Source organism: Lissotriton vulgaris, chromosome 12 (genome assembly GCF_964263255.1).
Source record: "Lissotriton vulgaris chromosome 12, aLisVul1.2, whole genome shotgun sequence".
Lineage (NCBI taxonomy): Eukaryota > Metazoa > Chordata > Amphibia > Caudata > Salamandridae > Lissotriton > Lissotriton vulgaris.
This window is the reverse complement of record NC_141700.1, coordinates 274130798-274157625: the sequence shown is the minus strand read 5'-3', so window position 1 is coordinate 274157625 and position 26828 is coordinate 274130798. Positions and strand designations below refer to the sequence as shown.

Genomic DNA, 26828 nt, shown 5'->3' with positions numbered 1-26828 from the left:
TTACATCTAAAATGACTCCCAACCCCACTATCTCCGTCTCACCAGCGCTTTTGAGGCACGCAATAATGTACAAGAGCTATGGAAAAGTATAGTAGAGCAAATTAGAACTATAACTGGAATCTAATTAAAACTAGAACTATTAACCCTGTTGTTTGGCAATACAGCAGAAGACTCAGAATGCACCCTTAATATTGTATTTGGGAGATTAGTTATTCATATGCTGTAGAAGCAAGGCTCACTAAAGCACATTTCTGGTGCTTCATATCACCACCCTCACTGCCGCCCCATTGAACATGGTTAGTGTACAACATGGAAAAACAGCCATAGTGAGGGATAATAATGAGTAAATTCAGAAAATAATGGACCCTATTCCAAATAGCACTGTCGAGGCCTTGAAATGCCCAGGTCTGCAAGGTGCTCAATCAAATGTCCCTAGGGTTTCATTATTCAAACGAATGACTTTTAATTCTGTTTACTCTCAAATTTTTGGGTGAATAAATATTGTACCAAAGTAATTAATCAATATACAGAAAAAAACCTTTGTCAGTCAAAATAGTATAGACCAAAATTGTCTAAAGAAAAATACTCTAGAACTTTATAAACTTGTTACAAACATTATCATATGTTATATGCATTGTATTACGATTGTCAAATCTCTCAACATAAAAGCCCAATGCATTTCGGGTTTAAATAAACCCTTCTTCAGGGAAAAATGTACAATTTCATATTTCGTACACGTTTCCTTGACTTTTAGTCCCGTCGCTGCACACTACAATACAAACCATAGAAAGAAGTGGCTTACACTCTTGGTGCTTGAACATTGTGTCATACATTCAATGTATGTTTAGAATTTGTACATATTTGATGAAAAGAAACAAAAGAGAGAAAACAAAGTAAGAGGACAAAGTAAAAGTGCTAACGAACCTATCCCGTGATGCTTATGGTGCAGGCAAGAAGAAGTGCGTCCTGATAAGTGTTCAAGAAAAAGTCTGTTTCAAGCCGTAATCCCAATATATTATCAAGAGCCACCCTCTTTATGTTACGTGCCGTGTCATGTGTAAGAAAATAAATACTTCTGAAATGTACTCACTGCGCCAGTGTCTTATAAACTTTTCTGGATCTACAAAAAACGATACATGTGTTTAAGAAGTACCATCCCAACTGACAATTGCATCTCCCGAGACATCGAACAAGAAAGAAAATCTTACCGGCTCCTTGTTTGTTAATGGCGTCAGCCAACCGTTAGTTCAGAAGATAATCTCTAGCGATAAACCGGGAGTCAATAGAACGTGGACGTATGCTAATCACATCTCTTCGTGCCCGCTAAAACCCGGTATATTAGATTTATCAAGAGAGTTGAGAAAATAAGTACATAGAAACATCCATGAGTCATGTCTCCTACTGCACTATAACAACAAGGAAAGGCACGGACAGCGGGAGGGCGGGGCGGGAAAGACACGGACAGCGGGAGGGCGGGGCGGGAAAGACACGGACAGCGTGAGGGGGGCGTGGAGGCACACGGACAGTGGGACGGGGGGGCGGGGAGGCACACGGATGGCGGGAGAGGGGGCGGAAACGGCCAGCACTCACCTGGACCTGGACTTCCTCTGGCGGAGGTCGGCCGCACAATGACCAAACGAAACGGACTAAAAAATAAATAAATCCCGCTCACGGCCTTGATGACTATGCGAAAAGGGTGGAGAGGGTAAAAAATGCAGGAACGCCCACGAATCTGGTCCGGCCATGACGGACAGATCTCTGTTCCAATGGCTAGCCTCCATTTATGGAGCTAGCCAATGGAACAGAGGGCGGGACTAAGCCCCACACTGTAGTGACATAAGATTTCTCCTGGGCGGAGCTAGGAGCTCCGGCCCCAGGCGAAACCTAAAAAGTAAGGACTCTGTATACCCTTGAGGAACTCGGCACCATGCCAAAACATGATCTCCAAACCGGAAGGCAAATAAAACATTGACTATCCGGATTTAAAGGTATCAAGAAAAATGCTTGATCACTGTGTAACATTCCGCATCGCAAGGAATTTGATAAAGTATCACCGCTGGATTTGGCACTATTGGGCAGCAAGGTACTGCAATCCTATTCGTTTTCCTCAAATCTTGAACTATTCTATATTTTCCACTTGGTTTCTTAATCCCCTTAATAGATAAGTTACAAGGACTACTTTGAATTTCTTTTTAAATACCTTGCTCAATCATTTGATGAATTACTCCTGCTGTGATTTCAGGACTCATCCTGTACTGAGGTGTGTTTGGATATATGGCACCTGGTTTAGCCGTAACTTGTGTAGGATCCACACCCTTCATCAGACCAATTTCTTTTCCTGTAAAATCCCACACATCAGATCTTACTACATTTCTCAATTCTGCAAGTAAATCTTCTGTAAGTAATGAGTACATGTCATTCACTTCTGTCCCTTGCTTCACTAACATCATTTTAAAAACAAAATCCTCATCTGGTGTTTGAAAAGCAATTCCATCTGGTGTACAATAGATGGTACAGTTAATTTTACACAGCAAGTCCCGAACTAAAAGGTTAATTGGACTTGTATCATATATGACAAATCGGTGCATATCTCTGAACTTTCCAATATGAACTTCTATTGGTTTTGTGATTGGAGTCTTAATATATTTATTTGAAACTCTCACAACTTGGATAGTTTCTCCCGAGAGCGGTAGGTTTGGAATTTCTGCTGCTCTCACAGTACAATGGGTAGCACCAGTGTCTACAAGGAATGTAATATAATTACCTTCCACTTTCCCTTCAACAAAAGGACCTGATTGATCTACCTCTAGAGATGCCCCAAGCACACACTCTTTCTCCCTCCTCAGGCACCGTCATTGAGGTGAGTCTGAGTCACTTTCTGAACATTGCAACAAATATTGTGAAACTACTTGCATAGTTGTATTCTTACCAACTTGTTCACTTGCGTGAAATCCAGAATTTGCACTGTATCTCTGTACTTGAGCATTCACATTATTTGGCATAGGAGCTGAGGCTGCACAGGGGTCTGAGCGGAGGCCACATTCCTGCATTTCGGGACTGACCAAAGGCAACAAAGATAGCTACAAACACCGGATCTTTTCCAATTTCTTCTACGAGGGCGCTGGAACACGCATGAACAGCGGCTACCTGGTACAATAAATGGAAAAATAAGGTGCAGACAAGACGCAGACCCAAACCCTGATGAAGTTGCCGGTAAATCTAAACAGGCAATGAAACATGTTGGTTTTTAATAGAGCGGGCTTACAGCAAGGAATAAAAGTAATATAGCCAGTGTAGCCTAGCTCCTTTTAATTGATAAGTGTCCCAATTCCCATGTACAGAGTTTGGCACACCTTTTGGGTCACTAGCACATAAGCACATATGTAATTTTTCTTTATCTGCACTGTTTATTACCTACCCGGTTTGTTTTCAGTTGGCAGTAGCTGATGATGAGAACGTGAGGACACAGGTGAGTACCAGCCTGTTTATTCCTCCCCGGGTGTTGCTCCCGTGAGGCTCTGCCAACTCCCCTCACCTTTTTTCCTTGTATTGGTGGGTTGTTTTCACGTACACTTAGGGTACATAGGTTACCACAGCTCCACACGTGTATACAAAAAATCTTCTTGCAAAATATGACATGGTTCTATATATAAGCGGATGTACAAAGTTGTCCACTGTGGCGGATATCCTAGGATAGGTATCTAGTAAAAATCTTTTGGAAGACGTGGGTCTTCGCAAAGAATAGGGGCAGGTCTAGTAGTGATGAAAATAGGAGCTGAGGCACCTGTACTTGTGTCTGTGCTGTAACTCCCTGCTGCTGTTGTTGATTCACAACCACCTCATTCTACATCTGCGGATTGAAATTTTGATTTGTTCCATTAATTTTCAGTAGAGATCTACACTCATTACTCCAATGTCAACTTTCCGCACGCATGACATGGACCTGGGGCTTTGTCCCTGCTTTGTTTCCTCTGCTGCCGCCACAGCCACAGCCAAAAAAGTCATCTTCGCATTCTGGAAGGTCCCGGTCCCGGCCGTGAGAGAGGATGCCGGTGGGGGACCACAAGCCCCAGCAGCCTCGGCGGCGCACACGCCGCCCACACTAATTCATAGTGCCAGGAAGCGCTTAAGAAGTGCGCAGGGCTTCCGCAGCACGGGATGCGCCCGTCTGCAACCGGAGTAGGCCGGGCTGGGCCACCCCTCTGACATTCGCGATCACCTTGGACATCTGTATAGTGAGTGAAGCAAGGCGTGCCCCCAGTGGAATTTTTGTAATGGCCAAACTGCTATGTCTAGTTTGCGAGCCTCGGCTTCTATAGACAGTATGTTGGAGAGAGTTGTTAATATTGTCAGCACCAAAACTGAATTAACTGAGAGGCATATGTCCCTGGGATTCATAACCCCTCAACCCATCCCCTCACCTATGAACGGTGATCATATCGGCTCCCCTATGACGCTGAATTCACTAACTGACCTTAACGCGCCTTTGCCAGCCCCGGGAAGCAAAACGAGCATCGAAGATAACAATTCTATCGGGGCCCCAGGTAGGCTGCGAATACTTTGACATACAATTGTTCCAAGGACACAGGCGTTAATGTGATTGTTTCCCCAAATCCTAAAATCCCAGGGGCAAAAAGCAATAGAACTAAGCCTGTGTGCCCAAGGAGGAATCCACCACCTCGTCTAAAACCACAGGTACTGCTCTAAGTACATGGATTCAAGGTTCAACGTTCGCGGCTGATAGTGATTGATACAGTAACTGCTGGCGCCCCTGCTGTTTAAAGTCTATTGATATGCCTAATCACTCAATTCATAATCGGACTCAGAGTCCATACCAGCACCTTTTAATAATTTTACACTGGGAGGCACTGCTATTGACATTATTGTAGACACTATTTTTGAGCGTGTTAAGGAACCTGTTGACAAAAACTTCGCCTCAATCTGGAAGCGCTTGGATTGTCTAGAATCACTTGTTAACAAGTCTAGTTTGCACAGTAATGTATCCAAGTTGTCTGATAAATCACAGGTTCAGAATGGATTAAGCTCTAGCATTTCTAGCATGCCAAGGCTAACCAAAACTGCTGCACACCCTATGTTAATTGGGTCTTGTGATACTTGTCGCAAAGTTAAAGAATGTATTTTCCCTGAGCCTACCATCAACTCGGGAAAAAATTCACACCCAGGTACTTCCAACTCACTACAGTTGTTCAGCCAACGAGCAGCCCTCATTCCTAATATAGCCCCTGTAAATAATGCAAGCCCAGCACATAAGCCCCAGAGTATGGACCCTGCTACCAGAAAAAAATGCTCTAAGTTCACCACCTAAGGCCTACTCTTATGTCGTGGTCTTAGCAGGGGTGCCCCCATAGGGAAAAATCAGCCAGAGTCCTGGAATCCACTACGTAATAAGAGTGCCAATTGGCTGACCACGCATAAAGGGTTTAGTGTGTTTAACATCAGTGATATCTTGATGGTGCACTTGGTTGGTCCCTCATACAAGACCATAGAAGGAGACTGCGTTATTAACTTTCTCCGGCCGGCCCAGATAAATCAATATTAAGCTCAAGAGAGTACAACAGCTCCTTACTTAATGACATTTGGTCATTGCCTCTCTGCTATTTTTATAAACCCAATTTCATCCATAACACACCAGTTATTTCTCCATTCTTGTCACAAAATAGGTTTACCTTTTTCTGGCCTAGACAGTCAAGATTGACTGCCTCTCATATCACTGCCCATCGAATCGGCCCCTATTACATTAGCCCCTGTCCCCCTGGTAAGAGATGTTTCAGGGCCCTCTGATCAATATCTGCAGGTGCTAAGCTGGAACGTTGCCGGCTTAGCCTCTAAAGTTAACAACAAAGACTGGGTTAAGCTGGTAAACAAATTTGACATTTTAATGTTTCAGGAGACCTGGGCCACAGGGGAGCTATATCTCGAGGGCTTTCAATGTTTTAATGTCTACGCATCTGCCCCCATACATGGGCAACCTTCTGGCGGCTTATCCATGTGGGTTAACATTTTGTCCAGTGGCAGTGTCAAAACTATTTCTACAAATAGCCCCAACTTCCAAGCCTTGATGTATACACGGGGGCATCCCTTGATGTATACACGGGGGCATCCATTTGTTTTATTAATTTTTATAACAATGATTTTCTAAGTGTACCTAATATGATTGTAGCAAATCTTTTCAAATTTTTTGTCTGACATACAAATTGCATCAGGGAATCGTAATCTAGCTGGAATTTGTCTGGGCGGAGATTTCATTGTTAAGATTTCTGGGGAAAATATATTGGACACTGACCACGTACCATATGTAAATCTGTGTAAAAGGGGAACTGAATTAGTGGACTATTTGTCAACCCACGAGGTATTAAATGTGATGGACATTGCAGCCACAAATCATAATGACAGTCACCCAACACCAACGTTTAGAGGTCGTGGATGTGCCTCAATAACTGATTATGTTTTTATATCAACCACCCTGGAAGATATTTTAGTTAGATCGGAGGTTATACCGACTGTATTTGGGGACCATAACCCAACTTCATTTGTGCTTAGGGTCACTTCTAGAGCCAATTTTACTGTAGAACCAGGAGCAAGTAATTTATCACCCTCAACTGACAACTTAAGAATTATTTGGAGAGGCATCAACAACAGTAACGTGTTCGATAAGATGTTACCATATTCAAGAACACTTGTCGATACCGGTTTGTCGCCTTTGGACCCCAACACTGAGGCAGTTGCTGCTTTTGCCCATTTATGTGCAGGCATCAAAGAAATGATCTCAAAACCCCGTCTATTAATAACCACAACACTAAGTGGTTTGACAGTGATTGCTCACGAACCAATAGAGAGCTTTGTGCTGCTTTGTCATCTACACCAAGGGCACGCAAGCCTTGTTAGATCACTGAGGAATATATACAATAAAGTGGTTCAGCAGAGGAAAGATGAGATCCTAAGAGAACAATGGGATAACTTGGCCAGCGCTGCGAGTTTAAAGAACCCAAAAGGCTTGTGGGCATCTGTTAAAAATATGAGAACTATGGGCCAGGCTTTAACTCCTTTAAGCTGTAATATAACCAGCGAAGCCTGGGTAGCACATTTAAAAAAAATATATACAGCTCCTATCCAAAATGAGGCCCATATAGACCTTCAATCTGCTACACGAGTCCAGATATCGATAACTGAAGTTGAGGATGCTATTAATCAAAGTCTATGCAACAAGCCCCCTGGCCCTGATGGGCTTTATATTGACCTTAATAAGCATAAACCAGAGTTTTGGGCACCGCTTTTACTCAATGTTTTTAACAACCTAACACATTCTCATATCCCCAGCACTTGGTCAACTAGCATTATAGTCCCGTTTTTTTTTTAAATGGGGGACAGGTCCAACCCTAGCTGTTACAGACCAATCTCTTTGATCGATAATGTACTCGAGATACTGGGGCGGGTATTATTAAAAAATTAGGAGTTGGGCTGAGGATGAAAGTTTTGATAAATGTCAGATTTTAGAAGTAAATTGGGAACTGTAGAGCAATACCTCAATCTAAATTTGATTATTGGTAAATACACAATAGCTTGACAGTCCCCAATTTACTTGGCTTTTATGGACCGCACCGTAGCATTTGATTTTGTAAATAGATCGCAACTTTTAGCAAGGTATTTTAAATTACGGGCTGGGCGAAGGTTTAGTACACCTTTTGGCTTATATACATAGGGATTTGGGGGCTAAGGTGAGGATCAGTAGGGACTGGGCAGTATCAGAGAAAATTGTGATTGGCAGAGGGGTCTGCAGGGATGCGTACTGGCCCCTCTGCTCTTTATCTTATATGTCAATGAGCTGCATAATGAGTTGTCTAAATTGACTAAGGACGTCCCGATGATAAATGGCAACAAGCTACCCGCTTTATTATATGCGTATGATGCGGTCCTAATGGGCCGCACACCCAATGTACTACGCACTTTAGTTGGGGGTTTCGTAGTGTTTATGAAAAAGCTGGACCTTCACACACATTTAAGAAAATCTTTTTTAATGAGTTGCGGCCCCAAAAAATATTCTATCAATGTAATTAACTCTGGTTCAGAAAAACTGTTAAGCACACACACTTTTCCATATTCAAGCGTGGTATTTTCAGATAATGGCTCTTCGCTGCTCATTTGGCACATAGTAGGAGAACATTTTTAAAGGCTACCAACTAGATTCTGTGCTTCCCCCAACCGAGAAGAACCAAGGTAGTGTTATCCCTATTGAAAATATACAAAGCTCAATGTCGCAACTTATGGAGCGGAAATTTGGGGCTACGTGAACTGCAACAGCATCCAGATAGAAGAAAATAGATTCTGTCGGAGAGTTTTGGGGTCACCGATATGTTCTTCTTCCTTTCTTTGCCATCATGAGTTATAATTATCCTTTATTGAGGACTACATCAGGACAGGTCCAGTCATTTTTTGGTTGAAAGTATGGCAAAACCCAGCAGCCACGTTAACTAGAGACATCATAGTTGATTGCCTTAATTGTGATAAGGGTAGCGACATACCATGGTTGGCGGCTGTCAAGGCTAGCCTGACCATTGTAGATCTGTTACACATTTTCACAGACCCAGGCAATATGGCAGGCATTAATAAAACGATTATGCAGGGGGCCCTGTATGAATACTATGGCGACTTGAGACGTAAGCAAGAAACTTTGAAATCCTCAGTCGCTCGATATAGAACTATGGCAGATGCCGATGCACTCCCCCCCCCCCCCCCACCCCCCATATAACTCCCATCCAGTTATCTTTTAAAGGTGACTAACTGCTGGGAACGAAGCTTGCTCTTTCGTCTTAGGGCTGGCACTATAAAATACTTACTTTGCTTCCCCTTAGGCTTCAACATTAATCTCGAGCAAATGCCCTGCCCCTGTGGAAATCGTGGTAGCCAATCTATGCTACACTTTCTATTTTTTTTGTCATTTCTATCAAATATATAGCAAGCAGCTGCTGATCCCTTTCTTTAAGGCTTCGACCATTACTGATTTTAAGGTGCCATACAGGGACATTGTCATGCTCAATGGGGAAAATGTAACCCTCTGTGTTAGAACCTTTCTAAGACTGGCTGTTCGCTCTCGCACCTCTATGAGCACAGTATAAATAGTTTTGTTTTATTCTGGATATCTGACTTAACCTTTTTGAGGTCCGCAGAATTTTATTGTATGTATCATGTTACGTGTCAAAGTGTCCGCATTTTAACATTTTATGCTGTTCTATTCTAAGTAGCATATTGTTACTATCTCTAATTTAACAATCCAAATTGATTGACAAGGATATTCCTTTTTCAACTCCTCTCTACTCATCTTACCACTGCCTCTACCTCCATTTGGTACTTGTCCATTCTGATTTTGTCCTTTCATCTTAAAATCTGTTTGAGAACTATTGTTTCCATCTTTCTGCTCTGCCACTTTCACCTGTGCCCACATCATTTTCTCTTCCAACTTTTTATGCCTTTATTCAATATCATCACTACAATATTTAGCATATCTCAGAATCTCATCAACTGTTTTACTCTGCCAACAAATTAAATGTTGCTGAATCATGGTACTAATATCAGGTTTTAATCCAAAAACAAACCTATATACAAAATGTTCCAAATCTTTGTCACTTATGCTTTCAAAACCACTATACTCTTTAAACACCTGTAATAACCTTTCGTAATAGGCATGTACAGATTCTTTTGGTTCTTGTGTTGTCCTATCAATTTTAACCCAATCTGTTTCTTTTGGAGAAATCTTACTCTTCAAATAAGTAATTGCTTGATTATATTTTTACTTCTTCTGAAGGTGCTCCTGTTTTCAAATCTCTGGGGTATACTTCTTTAGGCCATTCAACAGTAATTTTACACTCAGTCCATAAATCTACAATCTCAAACAAACCATCTAAATCTTTCAACCAAACTTTTGAAACTTTTACAAACCTCTCTACCTGTTTGTACAACTCAAGAGGTTTCTCCCACAACCTGGGGAAATCATTCGTAAAGGATAATATATCCTGCCTTGTCCAAGCACCTGGAACTTCTCTCATTGGACATACCCTTTCAGCCTGTCCTGTTTCCCTTAATGGAAATAAAGACGCATTTTTACTACGTGCAGGCATTTCTTCCTTCTTTTTTGCCTATCTACCTTTCCATCGATCAAAATTATCCAATTTCTTCAGAGTATTCATTAATTCTTTTATCTGCAATCGTTTGCCAGACATATTCAAACTCTCCGAAGTCCTTGTCAGTAAAAATCCAGTCTATACTTTTTCTGCAAAACCTTAGATTTCTCAATATCAACTCTGTATTCTTGTACAGCTTCTGCCAACTTTTCATGTAGATTCTTCAAGATCCACTCTTAGTCTAGCTACATCTATTCTCGATTGAGACTTAATATTTTCCATTCCTCTTATCCAATCATCTAGCTCCTCTGGCGAAGGTCCCACTGAACTCCCTGATACTGGAGTCATTCCTCTATCATTCTGCACTATCTTCCTAGGATCCATCAGTACACTTCTCTGGGGTGTTTCAGTTATCTTCTCACCCACTGGAAGATCTATCAATGAAGTATTCATCTTAACTTGTCCTTACCCACTTATATTCCTAACATTATTCACAAGAACTGTCAATGCATGTACTCTTAATATATTCTGACTCTCACCATACAATGGAACTATAGGACCAATTGTTACTGGTACCGATAATGCTTCTGTATTCAGAGTTATTTGACTAATTCTCTAAGTTAATTCTTCTACCGCTTTATTCAACATATCAATCTCACTCCCTTGCAACACTCGAGTAGCTGATGAAACTTGTGATGCTACTGGAACATTTGTATAACTTATGAAGCTTGCAGAACTTGCGGAACCTGTATTTCAATTAGTGGTGCATTTGGAAATGTTTCTCCTGAACTTTCTTGTTATGGTGGAGGTCTTTTCAATAATATTTCATCCATTAATTCACCATCAGTCTCATAAATTAGAGCCTATTTCTAATTCTGAAGTCTCTGTATGATTCTTTTTCTCTTTACATTTACCTCCTGTTTTGTCTTCAGCAAATATTACTGGATATAATCCATCTGCACTCACATCTCTCCTCCATCTTTTCGTTTGTTCATCCCATCTAGCCTCAGAATACCTCAAAATTATATTTCTGTATATTATCCCATTCCCGTCTCGCTCACTCACTCAATGCCTCATGTTTCCATTCCTCTAGTGCCTCATACTGCATAGGTCTAGGATTTGGTTTCAACAAATTCATTTGTCCTCTCAAATTCTCCAAAATCCTTACATTAAATGTACCATCTTCTGGAAATGCTAAAACTCCATCATCTTCCGTATAACTCTAGCAATTCTCTAACCATGTACACGTATGATATCCACGCTCAAACATCATAAAAGAAGCAGGTGTTCTCAGAGTAGTAGGAATAGGTAGTCCCTCTCTAGTAACTATCAGCTTGTCCTTATATCTTATATCTTTTTTTTTATCATACTCCTTTTTCAACTCTTTACACAAATATCTCAGTAAACTAAATAAAATCCTTCCGTAATTCCGCTAATTCTATTTGCTAGAATTCGACCAATACCAGCGCACCTCACACAACCTACCAGTCAGGGCTCACTACGTAGCTACTATTCTAACCAATAGCCGCACAGCTCATAGCAATTAACCAATCTCGTTTCACTACATGCCCGCTGTCTGACCAATGCCAGCACAGCTTTTTATGACGTCCGTATTACTCCTGCTACTGACCCATCCCTTTACAAAATAATACGGCAATGTATTTCTAGATCTTTTTCAGCTAAAATCTTGGTAGAAAGAACACAAAACAATGCTACTTTGTCTGCTCCACTAAAAAAGAGAGAATTTTTCTTATACTCAAGAAATTCTTTTACTTCCAGTAAAATAACGACCAGCGTTACTCTACTCTCAATCAAGTTAAAGGAGGTCTTGGTACTCCTCTGGGGATACTAGTCAGCGTTTCAGAAGAGCTTTTTCCTTTCAGAAAGAGGTCTTGGTACTCCTTTGGGGATGTAAGGCCAAAGTTTCAGAAGCGGACATTTCACCATTTCATGCAATCTTCTCTCGATCGAGTAGTCCCTATAATAACATCCACAGCCTTTCGCTGTTCGATATTACAACAACAAAGTACTTCTCCAGTGTGATACCTTTTCTATACTAGTCCTCTGCCACAATAGGCTAAAATAACATCATCCCAGGATCTTAACCCCTTCACTGCGGTGGCTATTCCGCCGCAGTGCTAAGGGGGCGGGGCGGCCGCATGCTGGTGACGGAACCGCTCCGTCACCAGCGTCTGTTGCGCTGTGCTTATGACAGAGCGGTTCCGTCATGGCCCGCCCCGCTCAATGGAACGCTCAGCGCAGGCGCGGAATTTGTGCCGTGCAGGCGCGCCAAGCGGGCCATGACGGAACCGCTCCGTCATCAGCACAGCGCACCCGCAGCTGATGACGGCGCGGTTCCATCAGCGTCCAAGGGGTTAAGTAACTCTGTACCCGTACTTCCAAACAACAAAAGAAAGACGCTAACTTTTCATGTTAAAGATCATTAATCATTACCAAACTAATCAATAATTAACCATCCTCTGCTACCAAAAACTGATCCAGCGATCAGGAATCGATAATTTTTCAATCACCTAGGCCCATTTACACTACCCAACTAATCCCTTCACACTGGGGTTCAGTGTGATGCAGGTTTAAACCTAACTTATCAAAGTGCACTACATAACCTGCATTTCTCTTCATATAATTGTGGCGACGGACCCATAGTTGAAGAGTTGATGGTAATAATTATTTACTCACCTATGCTTCTTAATGACCAACTCTGTATATAATTTTTATGAATATTTATCATAAATAATGTAAAATGTAATGCTTATCAAGGTCAGTTACACAAATGCAAAACATAAATTATCACGGAGAGAGAACATAAGCAATGTATAGGAACAAACTCATATCAATTAACCTGTGCATTAAAGGAGTGGCTAGACGAAGAAAGAAAAGTTTCATAAACAAAATACATTTGCAAAAATGATTATGCAATTTCAGGAGAACTTCTATACTAACCCAAGTAAGGAGACAGAGAAATCTACCCTCAGGCCTAAGGGCAGTAGACCACTCGAGAAGAAACGAGCAGCAAAGATTTAGTCAGGAAAAAAGGAAACGGGTAGGCGTCTATCTGGAAACCGCAAACTGACGTCAGCGACTATCTCCCTCTAACTAACATCAGCCAAACCCACCACCACACCCCCAGGGCACCTCAATTATACCCTAAAACCTAAAAGTCCAAACAACATTTGTTTCAGTGTTCGTAAAATCTCGAACCATTGGCTAAGAACGGGGGTGTCTCTGTCACACCACTTTCATTATGACTAGTTTATTAAATGAACGTTGTCCTGAACATTTAGCATTACGTATGTTCCTACCCAGGAAACCATTTTGAACACAATCACAACTCCTATTTCCTGAAAAGGAATACATGTATCAAAACTATCCAGTCCTTCACTCTCTCTTTGTTTGTTTCTGCCATCTCATAAGGAAGTTGCATCGCTTCCACTTGTTTATTGAAATGTCTTCCGCAACTTGGCAGTAAGTCAGCACCCCATGAAGTACAAACGTCATACTTTGCATTCTCTCTTCAATTTGATTACTTTTTATTTTCATTAAACAAATTTAACCCCCAAACTGGCATGCAGGTAAGTAGGCCCATGATTGTCTTTCTACAAGAATCAAACAAAACATTTATTATTTTCATGAAATGTAGTTTGCATTGCACACCATCCCAGCTTTGCACTTACCCATGTTATTCCTAGCTGAATAATATTTACATGCACAAAAGCAAGCGGCATTAGTCTTTTTATTTTTTTCAAAGCCATATGCAAAATGTGACCTAGTTTTCATGCATTAGTTCACATGATTTGTTTTACACATGCGTAAAAGCATATCCCCATATTGTAGCATTTATCAACAAAGATCTTCACAGCACACCGGTAATGTATATTATTGAGGGTTAAAACCTCAAAACCCTGCTCCATCAGCAGAGAATAACAGAGTAGCGGGGTTGTTCAATTGAGCAGAGTTCTGAAGAGAACGCATTTTCTGTGGAATACCAAACATTATACAACACTGGTCCCATTTTCACTGACCCCGCTTCCATTGTCCTGAGGATGGTTCCCACACGTGACTTCCGAACGTTACCAAATGCACTTCTGCACATTGAAGCATAACACTTAGCATTTTCTTGGAATGACTCGTATCAAAACGATGGGACTATCTTGCAGACTGTACGAACATTATAGCTAGACCCCTTTCACAATTGGTAAATATGCTATGTGACAGTAAACCTGTGGACACTTAATCCACGGAAACAAAGATGTTACTCACTGACTTGCACTGGAATGAGGATATATTAAAAAGCTTAACACTTTTGAGAAGCGTCAGCACTATCATCCCTGGGTCAGAACCTGGAGAGTCTCTGAGTAGATATTAAATAGAAGTGATAAGGTGATGGCTGCCGGCTTTACCATACACACCATGGGGCGTGCAAACCAACATTGCTGTCTTTGTTTCATGAGTGCTGGTCACCGGGCTTGGTGAAGCACCTGACCTAGGCATGCAATATCCTAGAGCACTGATGAGGCTGCCATACCCCCTCATTGAAACTCAGGTCTGTATATGGTAGTGGTGGTCACCTAGTCGGCCTGCCAGGCGTGGACACCACACTGGCTGTGGAAAGGGGCTGGCGGGCCGTGCTACAGTGCGTGAAAGGAGCAGTGAGTGGACCTCCGCAGGAGCGAAGTGCTGCATTGAGGGTGGAGGGGACGTGGCATCCACCTTTACCTGTGAGCGTTTGCATCAACGTGTCTTCGAATCTTTTCAAGTCCAAGAATTCCATACTGTGTGAAGCCATCTAACACCCTTGCAGCTCCTGCGCGATTTCTGCAGATAAGGATTCACCCAGTCCACGTCCTGAGGAGAACCCTCAACTGACCAGTGGTTCGAAACGCATTGACCCCCAGCCTGTGATAAGGAAGAAGGGTGCAGCTAGGGAATAATTAATATCACTGCTACTCTCCCTAGCTGTTTAATCCTAAAAAGACTTAATCACAGGTGTATTGAGACAGGCAGGCAGTTCCATCTAATTCGTGTGTCCGCCTGTCCATTGGTTCATTGGTTCATTATTAGAAGGACTGGTGTTTTGTTAAATGTTTTCATGTTTCAATTGATTTGTACATAGTATATTCTTTTGGTGTTTGCAAATTTGAGTATTTATTGTGAACTATTTCCACTCTTGTATACATTGCGCACATTTTTTGTCTGAATGTTAACTTGATTGCTTTGACAAAGGTGTTCTTTGAAGACATACAGATGAATTAATGAAATTTGAATAAAATAGAATAAAAAATCTCTGTATAAACAGACTTGTGGTTCACGCAGTATAGACAGGCTGGGTGTTTCCTAAATAACTAGAAAATAAACCTGACTAGCTACTTTGTTCTGTTTTCTGAGATTGTTGAGGTCCAAGCTGGTCAGTGACAGTACCAAAACTTTCTTTTGTTTAGTACATCCTCCTTGTCTCGGCAGTAGGCATCGGGCAAAATCAGAATGACTCTCATAATGACAGTGCTGAATGCCGTGGTGTCGGAGATGAATGGGTTACAGTGTAGCCAGTCAAGCGAGCTCAGCGGAACCAGCCCTTACGCCTGCCGTAAGCAGCTCAGATCACTAGATGCCACTAGCTTGCACAGTTATGCAGTGGTGCTAATTAGACCAGCTGAGGAGGCACTAGAAATGCATGACTTTGCTTTTCAATGCAGTGATGCTGCCCACCACACTGAAATCTTAGTCTAACACCTGATGCATGGTACTTGGCAGGGCTGGGTTTCACCTTTTTGGAGGGTTTCACCTTTTTGGAACAATTGAGGTTGTGGTTTATTAGGTAATTTCCAACTGTACAAGCGATCCTTTACCAACCTTCTTTTTCAGTGAGCCTGTGCCCTCCATACCATACTTATGAGCACAGTACCCTTTATTCAGTGCTCAGTATTGTTTTACCTCACCCTTTCAAACCATTCCCCCACGTTTAAGGCTTTTAGCTTCCCGTTCTATGTTATAATCTCTTCAGGCAAGCTCTTGGCTCCATTTCGCCCAGGTGACCCTTCACCTTGGAGGCAACCCTTTCCTTGTACTTTAGGGAAAGTGTCTGCTTCCAGCCCAGTCTGGTGACTCTTCACTGCCGATGGTAACCTGGCCATTTTATTTCCCGGCAAGCATCAGGTTCCAGCCTGTTCGGTGACCATTCACTGATGTAACATTTTAATTTTCCTTCCCCCCCGCAAAAGTTAGTTTCCAGCCCAGGAATGAATATCGGTAACCTGAATGAAAGTCTTCACCCTTCCTTTTACAGGTGACCCAGTCACCTACCCACTAACTTCTTCTGTGGCACAAGCACTTCCACAGACTGCTTTCTTCCAGTGCAACATTCGAGACCATTGCGGGAGCCTGCCAGTACCTGTCCTTGGTCCTAACTGTCGCCTGATGCAGCCCTGTTCCCCTTTGGCGGCATGCCCAGCCTGTCCTTATACCAAGCAGGACCGCGTGTAAGTCTCCTCTGCGATAGATGTTTTATGGTCTACCAAATCTTTACTCTTCACTTTCTCAAAAGTGGACAGGTTGGTTTTCTCTGTTTAATCCCAGTAGAAAGAGTGCCCATTGCCAGGCACCCGCAGTTTAATACACTCTTCACCCACAAAGCCCTATTCTGCTAGCTACATTTATGGTTTGGAAAGTCCTAGAGTACTTGTAAACAGACATTGTACCACCCTGCATTCCTCTATCCATCACATCACCTCTAACCAGTACGGGCACTGCTTCCTTGGCGTGACCGCCACTAAATCCCTTGAACCACGTATATCCCAACCCCTTTTGGGAAGGGTGGGGTGAATCCCTGGAATACCACTAATGATTTTTTAGAGTGTGAGAAGGCTTAGTGAGGGAGAAAACATAACTCTTATTAAATTAATATGCATTGGAATCTGTACTGAACTCAGTTGAAGGTTAAACAAGTGAACTCTTATTAAGATTGGCATATTTTTTTTGTGGTTTTTTTTTTGTAATTTTATTTTTGGAAGGTTTTAGCGACAATATATCATCAAAGAGTGCATTTACATGTACACATTTTAGTCCATAATCCACAATGCATGCATATAACCAGGGATCCGGACATATATTCTTTCGTTACAATATTACCTTACCATTATCAGTTAGTCTTACACTGTACACAGCAGGAGTCCACATTGCATCTCGGTTGACTTGTATCAACAACACATTTCTACAAAGGGAGATCTCTACAAATTAACATATAGGAAAAAAGCGCCCTATTTACCCAAGCCCAGGTTCCAAAGAACATCAGAGCAGTTTATCCAATGCATGCCCGCATATTAACACATCACTATCCTCCGAAACGAGAATTCATACATTACTCAGGCCACCATCCCAGGTCTACATTCTCTGTACCCTGTACTCGCTTGTGCGCCTAAAGAATATCTCATAGAAGACCCTTAAGGGACCTCCTAGGAAGTCCTCTCCTCCTCATTATCGCCGTTCCCTTTTAATAGGTAACATTGTAATGGGGCCCAGATATCCGTGGGTCGTGAGGTGATTGGCAATAATTCCAAATATGTATTTAACTGTTCTTGGCAATAAGTAAGGTCACGGAGCCAGTCCTTAAATTTAGGGGCCCTGCCCCTGCCCCATCTACATGCAACTCTCCTTTTAGCCACCAATAGGGCTAGTGCAATAAATTTGCAGTGTGCTGCCTGTATGAGCTCCACATATCCCAATAGAGCCAGAATAGGGGAGGGGTCTATCTCTGTATTAATCATTTTAGACAGTGCTGCGAGCACCTGGCTCCAGTATAGCTGAACTGCATCGCATGCCCACGCCACATGCAAAAAATCAGCCCCTGGGGCGCGGCATCTGTCACAATTGTCAGTGGTGCGAAGTTGAAACCTACACATTCGGGCTGGAGTGTAATACAGTCGGTGTACAAATTTGTAATGTATAATTCTGTATCTGCTGCTGGAAGAAATGCGCTCTGTTTGCTGGAGACAAAATTCCCATTGCCTGTCCGTGAGTGGCGTCTCCAGTTCTTGATTCTTCCAGTATAAAGGATGAATGTTAGAATATTATTTCAGCAGGTTCATATGAAAGTCACATTTCAAAAATTATATTGCTACAGCATACATATTGTAAGACTTCTAGTAGTTTATATTCTACGGCAACTGGTGCTTGCTAGAACTAACGCCCTGGCTCTGGAGTTTCCAACCCTGTATCCCAGCATGCTTGTCTCGTTTAAGATGAACATTCAGATTCTTTTCATAGACACAGGTCTGCTTACTGTGAATGTTTCTCATTTCATTGTTCTTCTTTCATTATCCAGTATGTTGAGAACAACAAGAATTCGGACAACGATTGGTTCAGGCTGGAGTCCAACAAAGAAGGAACCAGGTAGGCTGTGGCAATTACAGAAATAAACTGGTGGCTCAGCTGACAAATGTGCAGCATTCATAAAGTTACAAAAACAAATGAAACCTGAAAACAAATGTTTTATTCCGCAAATAGTGCGGCGGGCAAAAGGGAAAGTGTGAAAAAAAGATGTGAAAAAAAGATATGAACAAATTAAAAGGTCCAGGGAGGTCACATTGCACGGTACCTTACAGACTATGAAATGTCTTCATGTAATGAGAGTGGGGGGCTAAAGAGTCAGAGGGTTAATAAAGAGTGAGGAGTTACCCTGTCTGCTTTCTCTCTGCCTACCCCAATAAAATGAAAACTTTGAATTTGGTTTTAGAGGTACTTTTTCATTCGTTTGGATTTCTTGATTATTTTTTTTTTATCAGGCCTCGCTTGGGTACGCTTGCACGGTCTCTTCGAGACATCCTGTATCAAGATATGTGGATAAAGCTCCACTTACTTTCCACCCATTTTTTTAAATGGCTTCTGTCCCTGCCCTTTGTAAATGGTGTCTTTTCATTGCCCATTAGGCTCTGTAGTCCCTCCTTAGTTCTGCCTTGTCTCTTCATGGAACCTCCCATGAGGACACCTCCTGTTACTTGTGTTACGCCCTAGGTTTTAATTACAGCCTCAATGCAGTATTTTCTTAAAGCCCTTCAGACAGGAGACTCACTTAGTCCTAAACTAGATTGGCATTGATTACTTTACTCGCTAGCACATCTCACATATATATTAGACTTTCTATGAATTTCCCTTCATCAGAGAGTCCGCCTCCCCCATTCAAATCAGAGGCCACCGAAGTCATCTGCGGAGTACCACAAGGATCATCACTCAGTCCCACCCTCTTCAACGTTTACATGAGTCCCCTCGCATCCATCGTGCGACAACACAACCTCAACATCATCTCCTACGCTGACGATGTTGCGTGCTTATCTAGGTTCCTGATCGATACTGTGACCTTATGCCCCTATTCGGCTATAAATCCATTTATTCCCTATATTGGCATAACCGTTCAAGTGCGATTTTCTGAAAAGTCATCTCTGGCCTCACACGAACAGAGCCACATTCCAGCATGACTCTCTGCTACTTCCTTTGCGACCAATTAGTGCAATGACAGAGCAGCAGTCACTATCTGATATTCCTAGATAACACTCCGAGTTCTTCAACAAGATAAAAACTTAGCAAACCTGGAAATCCCCGCTTGCTATGTTTTGATTAGTAATGGAACTCTAATGAGCAACTGATAACTGTCACTTCCTAGTGACATCTTTAATTGACGTCTTATGTCCAGCAAACTTGCGTCAAACCCGGCACCTGTCAGGTATAAATATTACCAACGTTGCCTTAAGCAATGCGAGTTCGTTGCCTGTTGCTGATGCCAGCTGCCTGCATGACCCTGTGTTGGTAAATCTAGCACTCTGTCGCTGCAGCCTGCTATCCTGTGGTGGTGAAGCTGCTGATTACCATTATCGCCGCTACAGCGCGAACTATGGTGCAGTACGCTTAAGGAGCTGAACAGCCGTCCTCTGCGAAGACATCCAGCAGATTCCAGCTGCCCGCGGACGCTGTCACCCCTCCTTCCTCGACGCGCTGAGAGAAGCCGCTGCCTTTCTCGTGCAGAGAAATCCAGTCCCGGCGCTTCCGGTTTACCCTCGCGGGTGACTGGGATATCGAGAGAGACCCCTGAAGGAGATACCAATCCTCCATCATTCTATTCAGAGGTATGGTGTTGACTAAACCCTTAGACGAGAATTCTTGAAACAAACCTTGGCAAAACCAACTTAACTTAAAGCTACTTACTTACTCCCCTTTTCACGTGTTAGGCTTAGGTCAGGCACACTGGGGTAGGCTTAGTTAGAAGCACCAGTTGAGTATGTTAGCCTAATGTATATATGACTGTATATATGTTTTATTACTTTTAAACCATTGTATGGCTAAGAAACCATATCAATGCTTTTACAGTTCTATTTCGCAATACTTATCTTACTGTACGTACTTTTTATAATAACAATTATTGCAATTGTGGCAATACATTTCTCTTGTACGAGAAGAAAGACTGTTCAATAAATGTTAACCCTTTATTGATACACGCCCGTCTCTCTATTCTCTACATCTCGTGAAAGTAAACTGCACTAGACTGACTGAGTGAAATCTATGTCTATTGTTTCACACGACCCTAGAGATTGACTCTTGATCTGAGGAGCAAAGTTGTCATGTTGCACGGTTGTTGGAAAACTGAATCCCTTCTTGTCTGTGCCAAGGAAGCTGATCACTTCCTATGCAGAGAAGAAAGTTTCCAGTGACCTCTGAGCTAGTTGGTAACACAACCCAATTAAGTTTAGCATAGTCAGTGGAGGCCTGGAATATAAGCAGTTCCACGTCGATACTACTGTTTATGTTATTCCAATGCGCAGGGCCTAGTGGGTAACTAGGAACTACACTACATGGCGCCCAAACGTTTGGTAAGGCGATAAACTAACGCAAGACTTGTAGAGTAACTCAGTCGTGCATATTTCACACCCCTTTCTCCCGTAAATACTCCAATAGACGTCTGGAGTGGGTGAAAGGTTAAAATCCGCCCGACCTTAGTAGGAAGAGATTCCTATGTAAAGCTCTGGTTTATTCAACGTTGAAGGATACAGTGTTCCAAAATATTGTGCATCTAATCTTTGTCTCCTTGGAGACCTACTCTGCAAACCTCGCATTTTTACAATGCCAGAAAACGGAACCACTGGGGCCGCAGCAGATGCGACTCAGCAAGGTCCCGAATACACAGACCCGGATGCTATTATCATCCCGGTCCACTTAAGAAGATCTATAACTTTAAAACTTATAGAAAACGGACTGACACCACAAGGTGGTACAGTAATTTTCGTGATAGAGGCTCACGAGTATCGGCAGACAGAGGTATTCTATTCATGGATAAACTTTCCAGCGGTAAACGCTATAACAAAAGAGTTTCACTATTACAAAATAGAGGAACCTCCGGGAGAGTACGCTCCTTTCGAGGAGATTGAAATCCCACTTAAATTTCAAGAGCACCTGCTCTGGTTTAATGGCGCCCTAAAACACAATGATCACATAACCAGGCTCGGTCCACTAGGTAGACCAGGAGCCACGTGGCCGGTTCTAGCCAGCTACACACAACATCCTGGCATTGCAAAAATGTCTAAGGAAGAGCTGTTAGTACAGCTCAAAACACTAATTAAAATACATAGGCAATTAGTCCAATATGTAATGCGGACTGCAACAGTCCAGCCAGCTGTTAATTCACACCAGCTAACCCCTCATCAGGGGAACACAAATAAAATTACACCACAGAACATACAGTCATGTCTTGGTAAAACACCTGTAAAACGGGAACAAATTCCTTTCTGGTTAGCCCAGAAAATCACTCAAATAGAGGCAGTATTTCCTGATACTACCCCTATTGAGAAACACAGAATCTTGACCATCTGCCTTCCTATGGGAATCGCACCACATGTGGAGGACTGCGACACTTGGGGTACAGTCTTTGCTTCCATTTACACAAAAACACACGGTGTTCCGTCTATGGCGGTAATACCAGAAGTGCTAAAACAGATTCAAAATGAATTCGGTCCAGAGCCCGCTTTAAATCTAGGTATGAAATTACTGAAAGACTTCAAGCAGGTCACGGCTATATTATTAGCCAACATAAAGGGAGAAGCAGCATCTGTGGCGATCCGCCAGAAGTTGAAGGAAACAGATATAAAAGATCCTGTTGAGCTTGCAAAAATCATAGAAAAATGCTATGAAGAATTAGGTAGAGACAGCTTGGGTGGGAAACCGGTAAAACCCCCAACTGCTCGAAAATCCTGAAAAATTATTTATTAAAAATAATTCAAACACTCCTAAAAAGAGCTGGGATGGAAATAAACAATCCACTCCCAAGGAAAAAGTTTTCCAGTCCAGAGGAAGGTCTCCTCGACGGAGGGAAAGAACTCCGACTCGAGAACGCCAGTCTCCCCAGAGGGAGCCCTCTGAGAAAAGATATAACCTTAGAAATAGGGATAATCTGAAAAAACCTGACAGATATCAAAGTATTGATACACGTCCCTCTCGATCTTTTCCACAGAATTCGGAAAGAAGAGGACGGTCAGGCCCAGGAGAGCACACCAAGTCCAAAGACAAGGAACCTGCTCAAAATAAGAAATCTCAATTTCAGAAAAAGAAGGTAGCCAGTATTAGAGTAATCAACCATGCCGAGAATACTGAGGACGCAGTTGAAAAACGGGGAGTGGGCATTGACAATGTTGGACAGTGCAGCAGAAATCAGTATAGCGCGCAAGATCTTGATGAGTCATCTGGAGACAGTGGACACGAATGAATTCATTCAGGTTGAAACTGCCGACACCAGACTTAGCGAGCCCCATAAAATATACGAAATAACATTGCGTATAGAGGGTGATAAGACTAGGAAAATTAGGGGTCTATTTTGGGATAAGCTCTCAAAAGGCTATGATATTCTGTTAGCTGAAAAAGATTGGCCCCCAGAGTTTGTCAGGGAGTGCCCTCGTGGCGAAGAAATGATTATGCCTGCCTTCTCGAATCACATTCCGATTCACAAAAAATACACATATGCAAGGAAATGGGCAGTGGCCCAGGCACCTGCATTGTATAAAAATCATGTAGGATGGGATGAGGATTCACCGCCTCACAAAATCCAACTAAAAAGTGAACCAACTGCCCAACGGCAGTATCCCATAAAGCAAGAAGCTAAAAAACAGGTCAGGGAGATCTTAGATCAACTTGAATACCAGGGGGTGATTGAAACATGCACCTCTCAAATGAACAATCCTTTGTTTCCTGTCTCCAAGCCAGACAATTCATATCGTCTAGTTTTGGACTACAGACATCTTAATACATGTTGCAAAACTTTTGCAGTACAAAACTCGCATAGTGCAGCCCTAATGAATAACATAGTTAGGAAAAAATACAAAACGACATTAGACATTTCTAATGGTTTCTTTTGTCAAAACATTGCACCAGAAAGCAGATATTTGACCGCTTTCTCCGCATTTGGGTCACAGAAAAAATTCTGTCGACTCCCACAGGGGTTCAAGAACAGCCCAGGACTATTCTCAGCTAGGGTAACAGAGTTACTACAAATCTATGATGATGAAGCATTATCTTACGTAGATGATATTTATCTCACAGACGACGACTTGGATACTCACTTGAAAAGAGTGAACACCATTATACTTGGGTTCGCAGCAGAGGGTTACAAATTCAACTTTAAAAAGTCCCGAATTGCCCATCTGACAGTACTATTTTTAGGGTACGAGTTATCAAGTGAAGGGAAAAGCCTAGCGGACAACTTCTTAGAGAAGTACGCTGTACTCCAAGCTCCAAAAACGCTGAAGAATTTACAATCCATACTAGGTTTTCTGAATTTCGGAAGAACTTACATACTAAATTACGCAGAGAGGGTTAAACCTCTCTACGAACTAATAAAACCTGATTTAAAACAAATCAATTGGACTCAAAAACACACAGAAATTTTGAGATCACTGCAAACAGACATGTTAGCAAAAACTAAATTAGATACACGTGACAACACGATCGATCTTGTAATCCGAGTCATCCCAGGAAGATGCGGATTCACGTACCTAACCTCTAATGAGGGAGAAAAGGTACCAATTTCAATTAAATCTCACTTGTACACACAAGCAGAAAAAGCATTCAGTCGCACAGAAAGAACTGTGAACGCAGTGCAAATCGCATTAGCAAATGAACGAGAACTAGCACACGGCAAACAGATTAATATCCTTACAGCGGAATCCGCCTTCGAGGCGCTATTCAGCCCAGTAAACCTGCCTACAGTGTCACTGGACCCGAAATGGATACAGTGCATAGATTCTCTAGGAGCGGAAGACGTGAAATACTATTTCGCCCCGCAATTTGAAGAACTGAATGATTTAGAATATGAAGAAGAATATCCTCTGCCAATCGAAATCCTGCCTCTCCCACAATACGCCTGTATAATCTATACAGATAGCTTTGTACAGCATTTCAACGTAGAGAGAAAATCCTACGATGCAGCATGTGCGATCATTAAAGGTCGTTGGCTGTGCGGTAAATTCAGACCGAAAGTAACAAAAACTGAATCTGTAAGAAACTGTTCGGTTCAGAGAACTGAAATCAGATCTTTAAAGATGGCGCTCGAAAATGCAGAACGCGAATTCCCGACACTTATAGTGTGCGATTCTCATTTTTGCGTCAACTCTTACAACAATAAACTGCAGAGTTGGATCGAAAACGACTACAAAGATGACACAGGTGCCACAATAAAGCATAAATTGCTCTGGAAACAGGTAGCTCTTTTACACAAAGAACTACAAAAGACTCACGTGATTCACGCACAGAGTCTTCGACGTGATGGCGTTCACGTTGCAGGGAATTCATTGGCTAATACAGCCAAAGCGGAAGCAACTAAACCGGCTTCCGTAGCCACAAAAAAGCGTACAGATAAATACATAGACGGGGAAACCATGCTGGCAGTAAAAACGACCGTAAAAGGCGACTGTGCAGCACTACCCGTAAACTATCCACTCAATTATGCATACATAATCGATGCAAACTCCGTTCCTTTTGCTCGAATCCCTGGAGTGGGGGACAGAGTAATTCCAAACATGAACAGGAGAATATTTTTAATAGCAGACGCACACATGGGTTTGGGTCTAAGGCACAGAGAGATCAAGGAATCACTGACTGAATTACAATCAGTATTCTGGTGGCCGAGAATGAGTGTAGAACACCAAATATATGCAAACAACTGTGAAAACTGTAATAGGGATCGCAGTAAGGAACCATGCTACCGGCTACCAGTCAGAAAGAGCGTAACGCTGCCTACACCCCATCCTGCGTCCTATTAACAGTTAAGACGAAAAGCACTTTAAAAAAATGAGGCCCCAGCGCTCGGCTGACGCTGGAATGGTTATAAAAGATTTGCGAGTCAATATCGGCACATACGCAATTACCACGTTCCATTCTGACCAGGGTCCTGCTTTCAGCTCTCGAGCTTATGGGGAGGCCATGGCCAGCATGGGAATTGGGTTGCGGTATTCTTGTCCGTCGCACCCCGAAGGGAATAGTGTGGTAGAAAGAAAAAACCGTGACATAAAGCAATCTATAACAGCGAAGGTATTAGGTTCAGGCGCTGGGTGGGTCAAACATTTAATAAGTGTCCAGACTAGTCTTAACAACATGCCAAGAAATTCTCTAAAAGGTTTCAGCCCATACGAACTATTGTTCGGAATTAGAATGCGCGTTCAGGACCTCGATAGTCAGATGTCAGTGGTACAAGAAGAAACAACGCACTTTGATGTAAAAGACCGTTTGGCTGTTTTACAGGAACTGAATGAAACAAGAAAATCATTAAGAAACATAAAGTTAAAGCAACAGCCAAGTACCACTGACGAGGCACCACCCGCAACAGGCCCAGCAAGGCCTGTCTGGATTCCAAAGATTGGGGATCTAGTCAGAGAAAAGATCGCGGTTAAGAAGGAATTTGGGCCTTCTTACAGAAAAGCAGTACCTGTCTTAGCAGTCACCGGAACAAGATCAGTTGTGCTACCGCCCCTTGCTGGTAAAAAGGAGAACAGAGTCGTGTCTATCGATCCGGTAAAACCACAAGCATGTGGCCTATAATCAACAGTAGGCCCAGTGGACTCCCAAGAAACAACAGAATACCCAAACTTGCAACAATCCAAGAGGTTCAAACTGAAAGACTCATCACATTCGATCAGCCTGCAGTGCACAATGAAGGACTATGCAATAATGCCATGGAACTCGTGCCTCTTGAAACACAGATTGAAACAGTTCGTCAAGAAACAACACCAGTCTACAATGATGTGGCATCAGAAAGTGCTACCGAGAGACAGATTGAAAGAACAATCCCATCCATTGACAGAACTGCCTCTGGTTATTTCATCAACTTCGACAACTTCTCTGAAGATCAAAACGACCCCGAAGTGATGCCAGAAACAAAAAAGTCTTTTAAAGAAAAAGCAACGGAACTCTTTCATCAACTGAAGGAAATCTACCTAATTTCCCCTTGGCTAGAGTTCTGGTTCGGTCTAGGTATATTTTTCCTCCTGCTTTGGCTCATCATGGTACTGTGTTTGGGAAAATTCATTGAAGGAAAATATATTACAATGGACACAGCAAGTCAGAACATCAACCTAGTCCTGAAACCACACAGATCATCCCACGTGAAGAAAAGAGAACTGTCAACAGTAAATGTCACAGCAATTCCAATAC

The 26828-nt window shown here is 42.4% G+C and overlaps 1 protein-coding gene across 1 annotated transcript in view; it reads left to right on the top strand.

The window, feature by feature from the left end:
• UFC1 (ubiquitin-fold modifier conjugating enzyme 1) overlaps nt 1-26828 on the top strand; it is a 69792-nt gene that overhangs the window by 4089 nt on the left and 38875 nt on the right. The window contains exon 2 of the mRNA XM_086945033.1: nt 18472-18539. Within this exon, the coding sequence (XP_086801159.1) occupies nt 18472-18539 (68 nt within the window). The remainder of the gene's footprint in view (nt 1-18471; nt 18540-26828) is intronic.